The 17,327-nt window shown below is 33.6% G+C and overlaps 1 protein-coding gene across 4 annotated transcripts in view; it reads left to right on the top strand.

The window, feature by feature from the left end:
- The window catches only part of HACE1 (HECT domain and ankyrin repeat containing E3 ubiquitin protein ligase 1), a 101,678-nt gene that overhangs the window by 68,839 nt on the left and 15,512 nt on the right, over positions 1-17,327 (top strand). For all 4 annotated transcript variants that reach the window (XM_044674280.1, XM_044674279.1, XM_044674278.1 and 1 more), the window contains 7 exons: positions 202-270; positions 475-562; positions 4,245-4,356; positions 4,458-4,555; positions 4,766-4,853; positions 7,672-7,821; positions 11,513-11,709. In XM_044674280.1, coding sequence (XP_044530215.1) covers positions 202-270; positions 475-562; positions 4,245-4,356; positions 4,458-4,555; positions 4,766-4,853; positions 7,672-7,821; positions 11,513-11,709 — 802 coding nt within the window. The remainder of the gene's footprint in view (positions 1-201; positions 271-474; positions 563-4,244; positions 4,357-4,457; positions 4,556-4,765; positions 4,854-7,671; positions 7,822-11,512; positions 11,710-17,327) is intronic.

Raw genomic sequence — 17,327 nt, 5'->3', positions numbered from 1 at the left:
CTTGTTTTCCTTATTTGAATGTAAATTGCTTTCAAATAGCAATATCCTGAGTATGGTCCTTGGCACATAATAAGTGCTCGATAAATGTATATTAATTGACTAATTAACCTCTGATCTTATGGTCATAAAATTATGTTGTTTCATTAAGTTGTAGTTCTTGTGTGTCCTGAGCCTAATGGATTTTGTTTCCCTTTCCTACAGAATGACTTCACCCCGTTTCATAGAATTTGTATGCAAACATGATGAAGTTCTTAAATGCTTTGTCAATCGGTAAGGCTTTTAGATGTCTCCTAATGCTTAATTTAAGGTAGGATAAATAAAACACACATTTTGTTGTATTTTCTATACCTTCTGCCAAATGGAACTTCAGGATGAATGGATTTTAATTTATAATTTTGTATGCACTTTTTGCCATGAATTTCCATCTTACTAGATTCTGTTCATTTCTGCTAACTGAATAATTTCTTTTTCCAGAAACCCCAAAATTATTTTTGACCACTTTCACTTCCTCCTTGAGTGTCCCGAACTGATGTCAAGGTTTATGCATATTATAAAAGCACAGGTAGAACTTTCTCTCATTTTGGGGTTTTTCTTTTAATGAAAGTCAAGTTATATTGATTTTTGAAATTTAAACACATTTTTAACCAGATTGTCTAGTGGGAGATTAATCAATTATATGTTTCGGCTTAGACCTTAGAGGGCTAGAACTATATGTTTAACTTGTCTATGTAATAATAAGTAGAAGCTTTTCTCACTTGCTTGCCATAAGAAGGAGATAGAAACTTATCTTCTCTGGGGCAGGGTAGTAAAGCACCAAAATATAGAATTATATGATTAAGTAAAATGTCTTATTGGTGTTTTATATTTTTCTTTCAATTACTTAAACTGTTGAATTGGAACGACATTTTTACTTGTTCCTTTATTGTCATCAAGAAATATTGATTGAGTTTATGTTATTTTGGAGAATTTATATTTGTGGGAAAGAAGGGAAATATAGAGTCTGGTTCCTGACATCAATTAAAAGCTTAAATTTAGTTGGAAATATTCAATCATTTATTAATTACCTTCTGTGTGTAAGGTGGGGTGTGAAGCTCCTGGGATACAAAGATTAATGTAACATAAAATAATCAAGGCCCTCACATTCTACTTTATTCAGAATAGTGGAAAGGTAAATAACAGACTTACTCTTCAAATAGTTCTAAATAGAGTGAATAGGTTATGTGTGGCTAACACAGAAAAGCTACTGGTACTTTGCAGGAGCAGACCAGCGACATTTTGAACCTAATTAGAAGTCTTTAAGGTTGGATACAGATCACATAGAAGGGCTTTTGACTCCAGGCTTAGCTCTTGGGGTGAGCTAGAATGAAACTTTATAATCAATTTCTAGGAATAAGGCTCAGTTAGATTAGATAGTGACAGATAAGTTAATGATTAGCAAGAACTAGATTGATTTATATTTAGCCATTATTTCTTTTAAAAGCTTCTCTATAAGTACTACCTCTAAGTCAAAACTCTATTATTGGGGCAGCTGGGTAGCTCAGTGGATTGAGAGCCAGGCCTAGAGACAGGAGGTCCTAGGTTCAAATCTGGCCTCAGACACTTCCCAGCTGTGTAACCCTGGGCAAGTCACTTGACCCCCATTGCCTACCCTTACCACTCTTCCACCTATAAGTCAATACACAGAAGTTAAGGGTTTAAAATAAAAAAAAAATTAAAAAAAACTCTATTATTGTTTTATTATTAGTTGTAGGGAAATTATATTTTGATTTTAAAGTGCATCAATAAAACATTCATGGCTCTGCTTTGGAATTGAGATGAAATTGGAACCTTGCCATTTGAATCATGTATGGAACATCAGAACAATTGGTAGCAAGCATTTTACCCTATATGGTAGAAAAATTAACTATGCACAAAAGAAAAATTTAAAAACAATTCCAATTAGAACTTTAAAAAGTTTTTTAAATTGATAGTTTTCATGTTGGGCCATCCCTTGTAATGAAGGTTTTTTAAAGGGGGTGAAAAAAGTTCTGGCATCATTGACCTTATCTGATAGGATATGCAATATTCTACATTCAAAGTCATCTATATCTGCCATAATGGATGCCTTTTATCAACTTTTTCTGTGGCTGTGCTTGGCTGTTATAATTATGCAACATTTTTTAAATTTCATTTTTCCCCATTTACATATTTGTACTGTTGTGTGTATTTTTTTCTTGGATCTGTTTATTTCATTCTATATTGTTAAAAAAAGACTACAACAATCTTCAAGTTGTTTAGATTCTATTCTAGGTGGCAAAAACTTACAACAACAAAGAATAATTTATAGAAAGCAATTGATGTACTGAATGATACAAAGATAAGAATTTAGATAACAGTAGGCTGTCCTGGAGGAGGTGGTATGCAATTTGATAAGAATCTGAACTAGAGGATCATTTTGGCCAGAGACCAGTATGTTCCAGTAAATCTTCTTGAATTTTGCTTCTAAAACTTACATATTTGAGATCTCACTAATCTCTTTTTCTCTTTTCTATCTTCTTCCAAATTTTCTTATTCCTCATAAAGACACTATTTTCTATTCTTATTTTCTTTGACTTCACCCACCTCTTTACCTCCTGGGTCCAATTGGTTTATAGATTCTTTCTTCAAATGTTTTTTATTCATCTCTTTATCTCCATTGTAACTGCATAGTCAAGTGCCCTTATTAACTTAGGTTTACTAGTAAATAAATATTTATTAAGCATGCACTGTGTGCCAGCCACTATGGTAAGTATTGGGGAGACAAATAGAAATAAAAACTAAGACAGTCTCTACTCTCAAAGAGCTTATAATCTATGACAGGAACACAAATGAGAGGAGGGAAGTTGGGGGGGAAGAATATATTAGGGGTAGAAGGTTACCCATCACAAGACCATGATGGAAAATTTTGCTCTACCAGAATTGTCACTTCCATGATAAAAATCAAACCAAAACAAAATTGCTGCTTCTTGTATAGCAAATCTAAGGTTTTTTGATTTTTTTATACAAAACACAGCCATTCCCTCTTTCTGCTTGTCTAAGCTTATTTTCATCTAATTTCAATACTTTACTACTTTTGTCTTGTTAATTTGATTAGCATTAAGTGCCCACTGTGAGCATGGAACCTTTGTGTTTTTTCTTCTGTTACTCTTTCAGCTTGGAATGCCTACTTGCCTTCTTTCCATCAAATAAACTCCACTTTTGTTTAATGACTAACAGACAGCAAGGAGCAGTTGAAAGAATAGTAGGCTAGGAGATAACAAAATTGTGTTTGGGCGCCAACTCAGCCACTATCTTTATGGTCTTTTCTCTCAATTTTCTTATCTGAGAAATGAATTGATTGGACCAGATAATTTCTAGATCTCCTAGTAGCCCTAAAAATTAATGAATCTTTGAAAGTTATACCCTTTTTATGATGTCTGTTTTAGCTGCTTTGGCCTCTACCTACTTTTCTAACTCCTTTCTAATCTATAGTTTACATCACATATTTTAAACACTTAAATAGCTGCATGTACTCTCTTGTGTTGTTTCCTAATTGTTTCATGTATTAAGCTTATGTCCTCAACTGGATTATATGAGTGCAGAGATTTTGCTCTGTGCTTCTTTTTCATCCCCCACAGTACTGGCCAAATATAAGTGCTTAGTAAATATTTGCTAATGGATTACAAAATTACTCATCATTACCTTTTTTGTTTACTTAGTAGCTAATCAAAATATCTGCATCTGGCTTCAGGTTTTTTATTAGCTTCAGAGCTTTTGGAGAGAGGAAAGGGTACCAAATTCTTCTTAATTGCCAATCACAAGGCCATCTCTCATTCCAAAGGGCAAAAAAAAAGGCTACATATGGGTCTATTTTAATTAAAAATGAAATGAAAGATGTACAGTGATTTTCCTGTATTTAATTTTTATAAGCCTTGTTGAGCTTGAAAAGAAACTAATTTGTCATAGATTTGTTCAATTATGTATCTGACATTAAATGGCTGGACATAAATTTGTAAATTATCAAGGGTATCCTGTTGCAAATAGTAGCAAGTTCTAGAAAATATGTGGGATGTTCCTAGATCTGCTTTTATTTTATGAACAGTTGCTGGAATGTTTGAACATTATCAACTAATTACTCATAAGAGTCTCAGAATGGTACTTTATAATCAGTGTATTTTACATAATACTTAAAGTGAGGATGATAATTATATAATTGTAATATTTAACATATCTCATTTTTTTGGTAGCCTTTTAAAGATCGTTGTGAGTGGTTCTATGAACATTTGCATTCAGGGCAATCAGATTCAGACATGGTACACCGACCAGTGAATGAAAATGATATTCTGCTGGTTCATAGAGGTAAATCTGACAAAGAAGCTAATGCATGTGAGATTCACTAAGACTTTTTTTTTTTAATTATGAGTTTTAAGATATAAAACTAATCAGTCCTACATATTTAGATTCTATTTTTAGGAGTAGCTGTGAAGTTGTGTCTAAAGCAAATTGTGCAAAGCTAAAACAGGGGATTGCTGTGCGTTTCCATGGAGAAGAAGGCATGGTGGGTATAAAAATAAATGAAATGCACATCACTATGTAAAAAAAAAAGACTAAAATATACTTAAATAGAACTTGACAGTAAGAGGAAATAGGAGAAATTTAATAAAAATTTTGTTTTCCTCATATTTTAAAATATGCAAATGTATCTCTGCATGTATTTATTGTCATTTCTCATATAAAATACTATTGGTTATTCTTTTCTTAAACCCAGGGGCAAGGTGTTGTACGCGAGTGGTTTGATATTTTATCTAATGAGATAGTTAACCCTGATTATGCACTGTTCACCCAGTCAGCTGATGGTAAGTGTACTGTTTCTTTTATCTTTGCAGAGGATATTAATACTAATTATTAATTCATTTCATTTGTATGCGTAAACTATTCAAGTATAGTGTCTGTTTACATGATCTAACTTGCTAAAAATTGTCAGATCAGATATTATTTTCAGTATTTTATAGATAAGGAAACTAATGAAGCATACAGTAATGATTTGCCTGAAGAAAGTACAAAGATTAGAATTCAAGTCTTTTGACTCAAAATCTAGTGTTATTTTTATTTGACCATGTTGTGTATTCAAGACTACATTAATTACATATGCATTCATAAAATTAATGTTTCTTCCTCTTTTCCTTGCTTATGATCATACTTGTACTTTTTTAAATTAAAAAAAGACAACTTTTTTATCATCCCAATTTATAAAATCTTACTCTTTGATTCTTAATTCACTCAAACTGTTTCAAAATCAGAATTACCTAGTCTATTATGTAACCTCTTGAAGTTAAATTATTTTTAATTAATTAGTCTTTATTAAGTGCTTATTATATGTAAAGTGCTAGTAATACAAAGAAAGACAAAAATTATTTTTGCTGTCAAGGAGCTCATAGTTTAATTGGGGTACAATATTCAAATAACTATGTACAAATAAGAAATGTACAGGATAAGTTATGAGTATTCTCTAAAGGAAGGAACTAAGATTTTTAGATTTTTTTTTAGATTTTAGCTAGAATATGAAGGAGACTAGGAGGTAGAGATGATCAGGGAGAGAGTTATAGATATGGGGGATAGCCAGTGAAAATAATTTGGAACTGGGCAGTGGAATTTTTTGTACAAAAACTAGCAAGAAGGCCAGTGTCACTGGATTACATAATAAATGGGAGAGAGTAAGATGTGAAAAGGCTGAAAAAGTTGTGGGGGAGTAGATTATGAAGGACTTTAAAAGCCAAATACGCTTTTATATTTGATCCTGGATGTGATAGGGAGGTCTTAGAGTTGATCAGATGTTTGGTTGGGGGAGAGAGGTAATATAATCAGACCTGTACATTAGGAAGATAAATTTGATAGCTGAGTGTAAGATGAAATGGAGTCGGTAGAGATGAGACGGAGAGACCAACCAACAGGCTATTGGTAAGAAACCTGGACTGTAAGCCTGGGTAATCCTAGGATGGTGGTACTCTAGATAGTAAAAGCATTTAGAAGAAGGGAGGGTTTTGGAGTATGGGGGGAGATCATGGTTTGGTTTTGGACAGGTTTATTTAAAATGCCTAAAATCCATTTGAAGTCTTCATCTGGAGACTGCAGCTTATCAGAGACTTTAGGACCAGATAAGCAGATTTGAGAATTTTTAGTATAAGCATGATAATTGAACCTGCGGGAGCAGATGAGATCAGTGAAATAGTATTTTTGGGGAAGAAAAGAAGGCCTAGAGTAGGGTTTTGGGTGATATCCATGGATAGTAGGTATGATTTGGATTAAGATCTAGCAAAGGAGTCTGAGAAGACCTAACAGATAGGAGGAGAATCAGGATAGAGCAGTGTCACAGAAACCTAGAGAGAAGAGGGCATCAGGAAGAGCGTGAACGATAGTGTCAGAGGCTTCAAGGAGGTCAAAAAGGATGAGAATTGAAAAAAAGTTTTTGCATTTACCAATTAAGACATCATTGAGAGGCAACTAGGTAGCCAATGGATAGTGGATAGGCCTGGAGTTGGGAGGTCTTGGGTTCAAATTTGGCCTCAGACATTCCTAGTTATGTAAGCCTGGGCAAGTCACCTAACCTCAGTATCCTAGCCCTTGCCACTCTTCTGTCTTAGAATTCATAATAAGACGTAAGGTAAGGATTTAAAAAAAAAAAAAAGATGCCACTAATAATTTTGGAGAGCTGTGTCAAGTAAATGATACAATTAGGAGTTAGGTTACAAAGGATTAAGTTTTAGGAACAATAATCTTATTGAGATCCATGAAATTTACTTGAAACTACTGGCCTTTATATTCTACACTGGACAGAATGTTTTCAGTCATTACACCAGAAAGAGATTAAATATTGTAGGTATATAAAATTATCTACATATACATATATTGCACATATACCACCAGGCATGAAGTTTGAGAATTGGTTTTTATTATTTTAAGATCGTTTTTGGTACTTGGAAATAGCTATTTGTATTCTATATTTTTATATCTCCTTATTCCTTGCTTATCTAGCCCATTTAGAAAGACCTACATACCATTCCATTTATCTAATTTACATTCTATTACAATCCTTATAGTATATGGAATGGGCTCTTATTCTCTTACAGACATTTTTTTCCTTCAATCAAAGTCCCATGAAAACTTATTTATTGCACAAATACTTCCCTTGATAAATGGAGGTGAATTAATGATTTTTTTTCCTATCCCCCTTTCCATTGAATAATTTACACATTCTACAGGCAGTATTACTGTTGAAGCTTATACACAACATCATTATTTATTAACTCAACTGTGGCCAAGGATATAGTTTGCCTGTGTAATAGGATTATATTATGTCAGCAGTGAAATAATGTTGTTATAGAATGTAAACTACTCTAGGCCAGGGATCTATCCCTTTAACCATTTTGCATGTAGTTATTTGCATATGCTACTTATGTTTTGTAAGCTTGATGTCATTTTTTATAGAACTTCTGTTGTTGTTCAGGCTTCTAGAGTTATTTAAATTAAATGAATAAATAACTAGTTTTTTGATTATTAAAACTATCGTGTTTTCATACCATATGCTAACTTTCTTTAAAATGTGAACTCATTATTATTAACCCTTCCCTCTGAATGGAATCCAAGAATAAAATTTTTTTTTTTTAATTTCAAAAGGGACAACTTTTCAGCCCAATAGCAACTCATATGTTAATCCTGATCACTTGAACTATTTCCGGTTTGCTGGACAGATCTTGGGATTGGCTTTGAACCACAGGCAGCTGGTCAACATTTACTTTACAAGATCATTCTACAAGCACATTCTTGGTATGATTCTGCTATCAATCCACTAATGTCTTGTTTAGATGATGTTTTCCTAAATCTTTTGTAAACATTTTTGCGTTGGTTGGACGTGAAACAGAATTGGTAACTTCACTTAATCGTTGTCTTTTCTCATTCCTTTAAAATTTGATCTTAGTCATAGTCATAAATCCTACCTATATCTATGCAAAGTTGTCAGGTGATGGGAAGGTTATAAATCAGACAGATTTTGATGTTATTGAAGAGTAAACTTTTCTTTTGCTGGAGAGCCCATTATTTTGGTGGAGAGAGCCTTATTCAAAATTAAAGTTGTCATAGCAGTTGAAATTTTAAACTTTGTGCACCATTTCAACAAATATTAAGTATCTAATTCATGCAAAGATCTAAATAAAAATATGAAATAAACCCTTTGCCCAAGGAGCTTAAACTTAAGAACTGATACAAGAGATACCAACATAATTGCACAGGACAGGGTATGGGCAATATGCTATGAGAAATTTGAGGAGAAGAAGATCACTTTTATTTTAATGGAATGCTTCAGGTTTTGGCAAAGTTGCTTAGAGACTATACAGAGGTGACGAACTCTGAATTAGACCTTAAAGGGAAAAAATTCTACAAAGATTGAGGGTGGTGGGGTATAGGGAAGGTACCATAAGCACAGGAATAGGCAGGTTGAGGACAGGGAATAAAATAGCCCAGTTTGATTATTTTAATATGCAGAATACATGACAAGGAATACCTTGAGATATGCAGTACAGGTAGAGAAACCACATGGTAGAAGACTTTAAGGGTGAACGTCAGGAATTTATGATTTATTCAGCAAGAAATGGGAAACCACTGTAGGTTTTTTGAGTGGCACAATGACATCACAGTGGAGTATTAAGTTGACTCAGGCCTGCCTCTCCAGTCTCATACATCAAAAATATTCATATCCTTGCTCTTTGTGGTGCAAAATATTGGAAAATGAGGGGATGTCCCTTGATTGGGGAATGGCTGAAGAAATTGTGGTATATGGTGGTGATGGAATACTACTGTGCAATAAGGATTGGTGAACTGCTTGATTTCTTTAAGAATGGAAAGACCTACATGAATTGATGCACAGTGAAATAAGCAGAATTAGGAGAACATTATACACAGTAACTGAAACATTGTAGGATGATCAAATGTGATAGACTTTGATGCTTGTAGCAATGCAGAGATCCAGGACAACTCTGAAGGACTTATGATAAAGAATGCTAACCACATCCAGAGAAAGAACTGTGGGAGTAGAAATGCAGAAGAAAACATGCAATTTATCACTTGTTTACATGGGTATTTGATTTGGGGTTTGGTTTTAAAAGATTATTCTTTTACATAAACGAATATGGAAATAAGATTTTGAATGATAATATGTATAACTCAGTGGAATTACTTGTTAGCTCCAGGAGGGGGGAGATAAGAGAGGAGGCAGAGTACATGAATCGTGTAATGATGGAAAAATATTTTTTAAAAATTATATTAAAAAAATCAAAAAAGTACAACTAGCCTTACTCTCCCCCATGCCTAGAGAGCATTCTTTCTTCACCTCCATCTCTGAGAATGCCTTGTTTTCTTCAACATTCAGCACAGTTGCCACTTTCTACAGGAAGCTTTCAGAGTTCCAAGCATATTTATTAGTTTTCTCCTTTCCAAAATAACTTATTTATTTTGTATGTGTATATATGTATTTATTACTTGTCTCCCTCAACAGAATGTTGGCTTATCAAGGCCAGAGATTGTTTCATTTTGGCCTTTATATCCCCAGCACCAAGTAAAGTACCTGGAACATAGTAAGTGCTTAATAAATGCTTATAGGAAGACATAGAGGTAGAATGATAGATTGAACTAGAAATTGGCTGGAAGCAAATAAGCCAATCAGGATATTTTATAACAGAATAAAGGATCAAGAAGGAAAGGGATCAGACATTTATTAAGTGCCTATTATGTGCCAGGCAATGTGCAATGTTTTATAAATGTTTTCTCATTTGATCTTTACAAAACTCTGGGAAGAAGAAGCCATCATCATATCCATTTTACAGTTGAGGAAACTGAGGAAGAATCAGTGAATTGCCTAGACACACAGTTAACAGGTGCATTTGAAAGCAGATCTTCCTAATCCTAGGCTCAGCACTCTATCCACTGTGTCACTTACCTGTATTGGCTAGAATTGTTTCAGTAGTGGATGTGTGATGCTAGAAATATTTTGGATATAGAAATAATAAGTCTTGACAGCTCATTACATGTACTAGATGTGGAATACTAGATGTGAGGAGTTAAAGATAACTTTAAGATTATGAGGCAGATGGTGATCCATAAACAGAAACAGGAGTTAGAGAGAGACCCATGTGGAAGAAGGGGGACCAGTAATAAGTTTTTAAATATGTTGAATTTTAGGACATTTAGTACTGTAGTTTTGAGAAGAGTTCCAGATTTGGAAGACATTTGTATAGAGGTTATAGTTGAAGAAGTGAGGGCTGAAAATAGAAAAATCCCTTGGAAAACCCCAACATATATGAAATACAAAGAGGATGAGTAGCCAACAAAAGATTATACAGCCCTATGGACATTATATTGGAATCCAATATTTTTGCTACCTTGAGATTTTGAATGTCAAAAAAAATTCTTTTTATCTTCATTTGAAGAAAAAGTAAAACTTCTTATATTTTCTTCTAGATAAGTTGTGAAGTAACTTGGAATTTTTTTGTTATTTAGCTTGTTTTCTTTGTGTCTAGGTCTGGAAAAACTGAATGCATTTTAAAAATTGCATTTTCCATATTAGGAACAGTTAGTTATTCATTGTTATTTTAATATTAAAACTTAAAAAATCCAAGTCCCATTAGAAAATTGAAGGAACATTTTTCCAAGGACAAGGGATATAGAACCTTATTCTCTGTGTTCCAGTTCTTTGTAATTTTTCGCTTGTTATTCTTATCAGAAACTCATGTGGATGTTTTGTAGCAGATTAATTTTGAAGAAAGTAGAACCCAAGTCTCATAAAAAAAAGATTTAAAATGATGCTGAAGACAGATTGACTTAATTTTAACCAAATTTTTGAAAAAAAAATCTAATCTTAGCTGAAAGGAGAAAGATGTTATTAAGTGATGTTTTTACATTAAATATGTATGTCAAGATACTATATAATGTGAATATAACTAATATAATAGTCATTTAAAGGTGTTTTTTTTATAGATGTTAAAAATCTTTATAATAGTAGGAGAAGCAACTTAGAAAGCTGGCCTCAAAGTCAGGAACATGAAGGGTCAAGTCCTACCTTTAATACATACCTACTATATATGACAAGGTGCAAGCCACTTAATCTTTCAGTGCACTTAGAAAATTTTCCAAGATGGTTGAGTTACAGAGCTGTTGACTACATTGATAGTGGGAGTTTCCTTTCTTGTGAGTACTCTGTACTAATGAAATAACAATTCCTTTTGCTTTTAAACTCTTAATATCTTCTTTTGTGGTAAAGAATCAGAAAAGTAATTGCATTTAAACTTAATATTTCATTAGATTCTTTACCAGTTACAGGAGTAATATCCATTTAAGTTATCCAGTGAATTTAGTTTTATTTTGCAATTTTACCATAGATCAGCAGAGGGCAATGTTCTACCATGAAACAGACAGAAAAGCAGAAGTACTTTAGCCTCTGAAAATTGCATATCTCTGTGTTTTTCAGGTATTCCTGTAAATTACCAAGATGTGGCATCTATTGATCCAGAATATGCTAAAAATTTGCAGTGGATACTGGATAATGATATTAGTGATCTGGGTTTAGAATTAACCTTTTCCGTTGAGACAGATGTGTTTGGAGCAATGGAAGAAGTGCCTTTGAAACCTGGAGGTGCAAGCATTCTTGTAACACAAGACAATAAAGTGAGTATCCTAATTTTCATCCTAACCATTATTAGCTAGATATTTTTGCCAGTCACTAGTCAAGAAAATTTTACTCACTTTAATAATTTTATAGAATCTATTTTCCAGACTTTGAAATTCTTTCAGAAGGTTTCAGTATTGTGCCATCATATGTTGTGCAGTCACATATTGATGAGGGATCCTGTTGTTTTTCTTTTTTTGGAAGATAAAGTGGCCAGGAACATAATTTGGCCATACCATTTTAGTCTATATTATTAAAGTTTCCCTAAATCATTCATTAGTTATCTCTGTGAAAAATGAGTTTAGAACTAACAGCTTCAAGATCAAATTTGCTTTAACAAAAGAGTATTGTAAAATATATGTATAATGTTAAAAGTTTCAATAGATAGAAATTAAACATTTCAGTAAATAAAATAGGACAAATGCATATTTCAGTTTGAAATAGATATATAAAATATACCACCATTTTTCGATTGCCTTATATGCTAAAATCTACCATCCCTAAATTAATGAAGTTTTGTGTTCTAAAAGTTAAAGAACTCAGTCTATATTTATTTTCCCATTGAATTATTGTTACAAATGTTTGGATTTTTAGGTCGGTCCACAAAAAGTCTGTTCCATAATTTAATGCAATATAATGTCCCAGATTTTCTACAGGGCAGTCCTGGTTTATGGAAGGAAAGTATACTTAAAGAAATTACACACACACACACACACACACACACACACACACACACACATATTATTATTAGAGGTAGATAACAACTTTTTGCCATCATTTCATTTTATAGACTCATCTCTTTTGCTAGACCATATGTTGGTAAGAATTATCCTAGGTCAAAATGCTAAGGACCTCTGCTTTCCAAGGAAATTAGCTGTCCTCCAGGAGGTTGGCTTGGCTCCTGGGGTTTAGAGATTTGCTTCATGGCATTTTTGATTACCTGTTTTTCCTACACAAAACCTTCTGAACCTTGGCAGCAAAAGAGCACTCTGTAGGGAGTGATTATAGCTCAAGGTACAGTGGAAAGGAAGAGATCTTTACTTATTCAGCATATATATATTCAGAACCTATTGTATGTATAATTCTGGGAGGCATGGGGAGATAGAGATTTAATGAAAATCTTAATCAGTGGAAGCTGAAATTTCTTCATCAGTAGTTGTTTAAATCAATAAAATTCTAAATCCAATAAAGAATAAGAATCACTTGACATTTATATTATGCTTTAAGGTTTGCAAAACATTTGACATACATTCTCATTTGAGCCCCACAATAGTCATATAAGGTAGATGCTACAAGTATTGCTATCTGCATGTTACATATAAGGAAAATGAGGCTTAGAGGTTAAGGAACTTTTACATGGTCACACAACTAGTAAGTACTAGAGCTGGAATTTAAACCAACATCTTTTGGATTCCAAAGTCAGCATTTTATCCATGATGTGGTAGGGAAGCACAGGTTTTGTGTGTTGAGTAGGCCATTTTGTCTAGAGTGTAGAAAAATGGAAGAGCAGTAATGATAGAAATCTGGAAAAGCAGGATGGCTAGAGATTTTGGAGTGCCTTGAGTTTGAACTTTAGACATTTATTAAATTTACAAAAGTAGAAGGGAGCTACCAACAACATCCTGTGGAGACTGGAAAGTTAAAGGGAGTTCATTTGGCCACTAGTCATTGTGAGCGTCTCCTTATGTAAATAAGCTCTTTTTATACCTTGAATGGATATAGGCTCATATATTTAGAACTGGGAGTCATAATTTCTCAGAGTTGGAAGGGAAATTGGAGGCCATTTAGTAAAACCATACCTTCTACAACAAACCTGGTGGTCAGCCATCCGTCTTTTACTTGAAGAATTATGGTTATGGAGAATGCAGTGCTTTCTGAGATTTATATTGGCTTAATTTGGATGGGTTTATTAAGTTCTTTAAAGCATTTCTCTAGCTTGGGTTGGCAACGTATGGCTCTTGAGCCATATCTGGCTCTTTTGAGGGCCAGATATGGCTCTTTCTGCAGGAGCCATAAAGTCAATTTTTTTTTCAGGCACTGTTATAGGAGCGCACACTGTGAGCACTGTACGGCTCTCACGAAATTATATTTTAAAAAATGTGGCGTTTATGGCTCTCACGGCCAAAAAGGTTGCCGACCCCTGGTTTAGCTTATCCTCTGCAGCAGATGTTGCCATGTAAACCGCACTTTTCATGACAAGATCATCATTGAGAGTTACAATATAAAATGGCCAAATGCATCTTGCATAGTGATGATGCTTGATATCTTTGAACACCTTATAAGACCTCTATTGCCATCTTTTTTATTTGCCTCGACAAAGAGAACCTATGAGCCACCTTTTCACTTAGTTGAAACTTCATTTTGTTTTATGATTTATTTATAGTAAAACTGTCAAGCTCAATAAGTTGCATTTTTTCTAGGAGTGTATTCTTTTGTTGGCCACTGGGCAAGAACCTTATATTTAGAGAAATGATAGCTGAGTTAATGCTTATAGATAGCTTAAAAACTGTGCCCCCTTTCCTCCATTCAGCTTCCATTACTAAAGGAAGAAGGTGCCATAACAGACACAGGGCTAGTACCTGGTTTTCTTTGTTATATAGATTGCAATGATCAGTTACCAAGTAAGTAGCCTGGTTGTGATAAGCATCTCTATACTCAGCTAGTCTAGTCTTCATTGAGATAAGATCTGAAAGAGGAAGTGAAATAATAAAAGTAAAGTACATTTCAAAAGTAAAAACATTATATAAATGTTGAATGATGATGATGATGTTTACTTGATGCCTTTCTAACGTTGTTAAATTGACAGAGCTTCATTTCCATGCTACAGTGAGGGATTAGAATGGAAATACAGTAAAGCATTTCCACTTTAATTGTAAGAAAATGGGGGTGATGCTTTTATGCTTCGTTATGGTTAAATAGTGCATAGTGAAATTCTGAACTATAAAATTTAATTTTTGAAAAAAAGAATTGACTTAAAAATGTTTTAAAAATTAGTGGAAGCTGATTTCTTAGACATACTCAGGTTATATGCACAAAAGAAATAATATTTGTTTATTATCTTTGTTATATGTTATTGACATTTTTTATTTTGATATCTTTGTTATAGGATCTTTATCATCTACCACAAGTCTCTCTTCTTCCTTCAGTCTAAGCTCCCAAAATGACTTCTAAGTCACAGTCCTGACCATGCCATCTCTATTCTTATTAAATACTGGCTCCCTGTCACAACTCTAGGATGAAATAAAAAATCCCGTTTGGTTTCCTTTGCCCCTTCATAATCAAATTCCTTCCTCTATTCTTTCATCCTCCCTCCCCCCCTTAGAATTTTAGTCTTCTTAGAGTTACAGCCTTCTATGTACACTTTTTATCCAGTGACACTGGCCATCATCAAGACATGCCATCTTTTGACTCTGGAAATTTTTCTGTTTATACTCCATGCTCAAAATAATCTTCTTCATGTCTGTCTTTTGGCTTCCCACTAAAAGTCCCTCTTCCTACAGAAGGCCTTTGATTCTAGTGCCTTCCTTCTGTTAATTATTTCCTATTTATCCTGTTTTGTTTGTATATATTTGTTTGTTTCCTATCTCTCCCATTAGACTATAAGCTCCTTGATAGTAAGGGCTCTTGTCTTTTTTTCTTTCCTTAGAGATTAGTACAGGGCCTGGAAAATAATAGGCATTTAATAAATCTTGTCTAACTGACCTGCCTTCCTGATTACATCCCTCTCCTCTCTTTTCTACACTGTGATCCATCCCTTTTTAAAAAATTTTACATATTATTCATTTTTATAAGTGAATAATCTTATAATCTTATAAAACCAAAGCCCCCAAACATACTCAAATAAATAGGTGATAAATCACATGTGTTCATCCTGCTCCCAACAGTTCTTTCTCTAGAGGTGGATACCATTCTTTGACATAAGTCCCTCACAATTGTCCTGGATCATTGTATTGCTTCTAGCAGCCAAATTTATCTCATTTTATCGTGCTGTAATTTTGCTGTTACTATGTACAATATTCTCCTGGTTCTACTTATTTCATTATGCATCAGTTCATGTAGGTCTTTCCAGCTCTTTTGGAAATCCTTCTGTTCATCATTCCTTGTAGCACAATAGTATTCCATCACCAGCATATACCACAATTTGTTCAGCCTTTCTCCAGTTCAGGGACAGACATCCTTTTAGTTTCCAATTCTTTGCCACCACAAAAAGAGCAGATATAAATATTTTCATACAAGCAAGTCCTTTCCCATTTTTTAAGAAATCTCTTTGTGATACAGACTTAGTAGTGGTATTACTGGATCAAAGGGCAGGCATTCTTTTATGGCGTTTTGGGCATAATTCCAAGTTGTCCCTCTAGAATGGTTGGATCAGTTTATAACTCTATTAGCAATGCATTAGTGTCTCAGTTTTGCCACATTCCCTCCACATTTTCCTTTATTGTCATATTGGCCAATCTGCTAGGTATGAGATGGTACCTCAGAGTTGTTTTAATTTGCATTTCTCTAAACAAGAGAGATTTAGAACATTTTTTCATATGGTTATTGGAATCTTTGATTTCTCCATCTGAAAACTGCCTATTCATATCCTTTGACCATTTATCAATTGGGGAATGATTTGTATTCTTATAAATTTGACTTTATTCTCTAAATATTTTAGAAATGAGACTTTTATCAGAAAAATTTGTTACAAATCCTCCCTCATCCCCCAGTTTATTACCTCTAATCTTGGTTGGACTAGCTTTGTTTGTATAAACCCTTTTTAGTTTAATATAATCAAAATAATTTATTTTACATCTTGTAATGTTTTCTATCTCTTATTTGATTCCATCCCTTTTTTTAAAGGGAAAAAAAAGTGAGGCAAGGGGCACCTAGATGGCCCACTGGATAGAGAACCAGGCCTCTAAATGGGATCAGAAGTGTCTCAGTCACTTCTTAGCTATGTGACCATGGGCAAATCAGTTAACTCTAATTGCCTAAAAGCCCTCACTTCTTTTCTGCCATGTAACTGATAAGACAGAAGGTAAGGTTTTTTTTTTTTTTTTAAAGCAGCTCAGTATAAACAAATAACACACCAATGGAGTTCAATGGTGTATGTAACATTTCTTATTTTTATTGCCCTACCTATACAGAAAATGGGTGTGGGGTGGTATCTATGTGTCTTCTAAGTAATTGTCTTTAACCATAAAAGAAAGGTTCTTTTGAGAAGCATGAAGTTTCAATTGTCAGCATTGTAGGGTAAAACTTATTAAACTTAAGTATATTCTGACATATCATGCAATTCTGCTTAGTCATTAGCTGACTGTTATGCTAGTTACTTTTAGTGGAGTCATTTATTATTATTTCTTGAAGGACTTGGGTAATTTTCAAGTGGATTAGATTTAATACCTTAGGGTTTATGTTTATATATATATATATGTATATATATATATAAAAAATTGTAATAAGTATAATTTGATTGCTGCCCACCTTCCATGGGCTCTGTAAGTGCCTGACCTAGGTTTGGATGTGAACAGTAATAACTTGTTGCTAGTAATAACTAGGCTGCCCCTAAGAGTCAACTGGAAAATCTAACAACTTAATATTAAATATTAAATTAAATTCTTTTGCTTCAAAGTGG

This window comes from Gracilinanus agilis, chromosome 4 (assembly GCF_016433145.1).
Source record: "Gracilinanus agilis isolate LMUSP501 chromosome 4, AgileGrace, whole genome shotgun sequence".
Classification (NCBI taxonomy): Eukaryota; Metazoa; Chordata; class Mammalia; order Didelphimorphia; family Didelphidae; genus Gracilinanus; species Gracilinanus agilis.
Note: the sequence above shows the minus strand (reverse complement) of the source record. Positions and strands in the feature narration are given on the sequence as shown.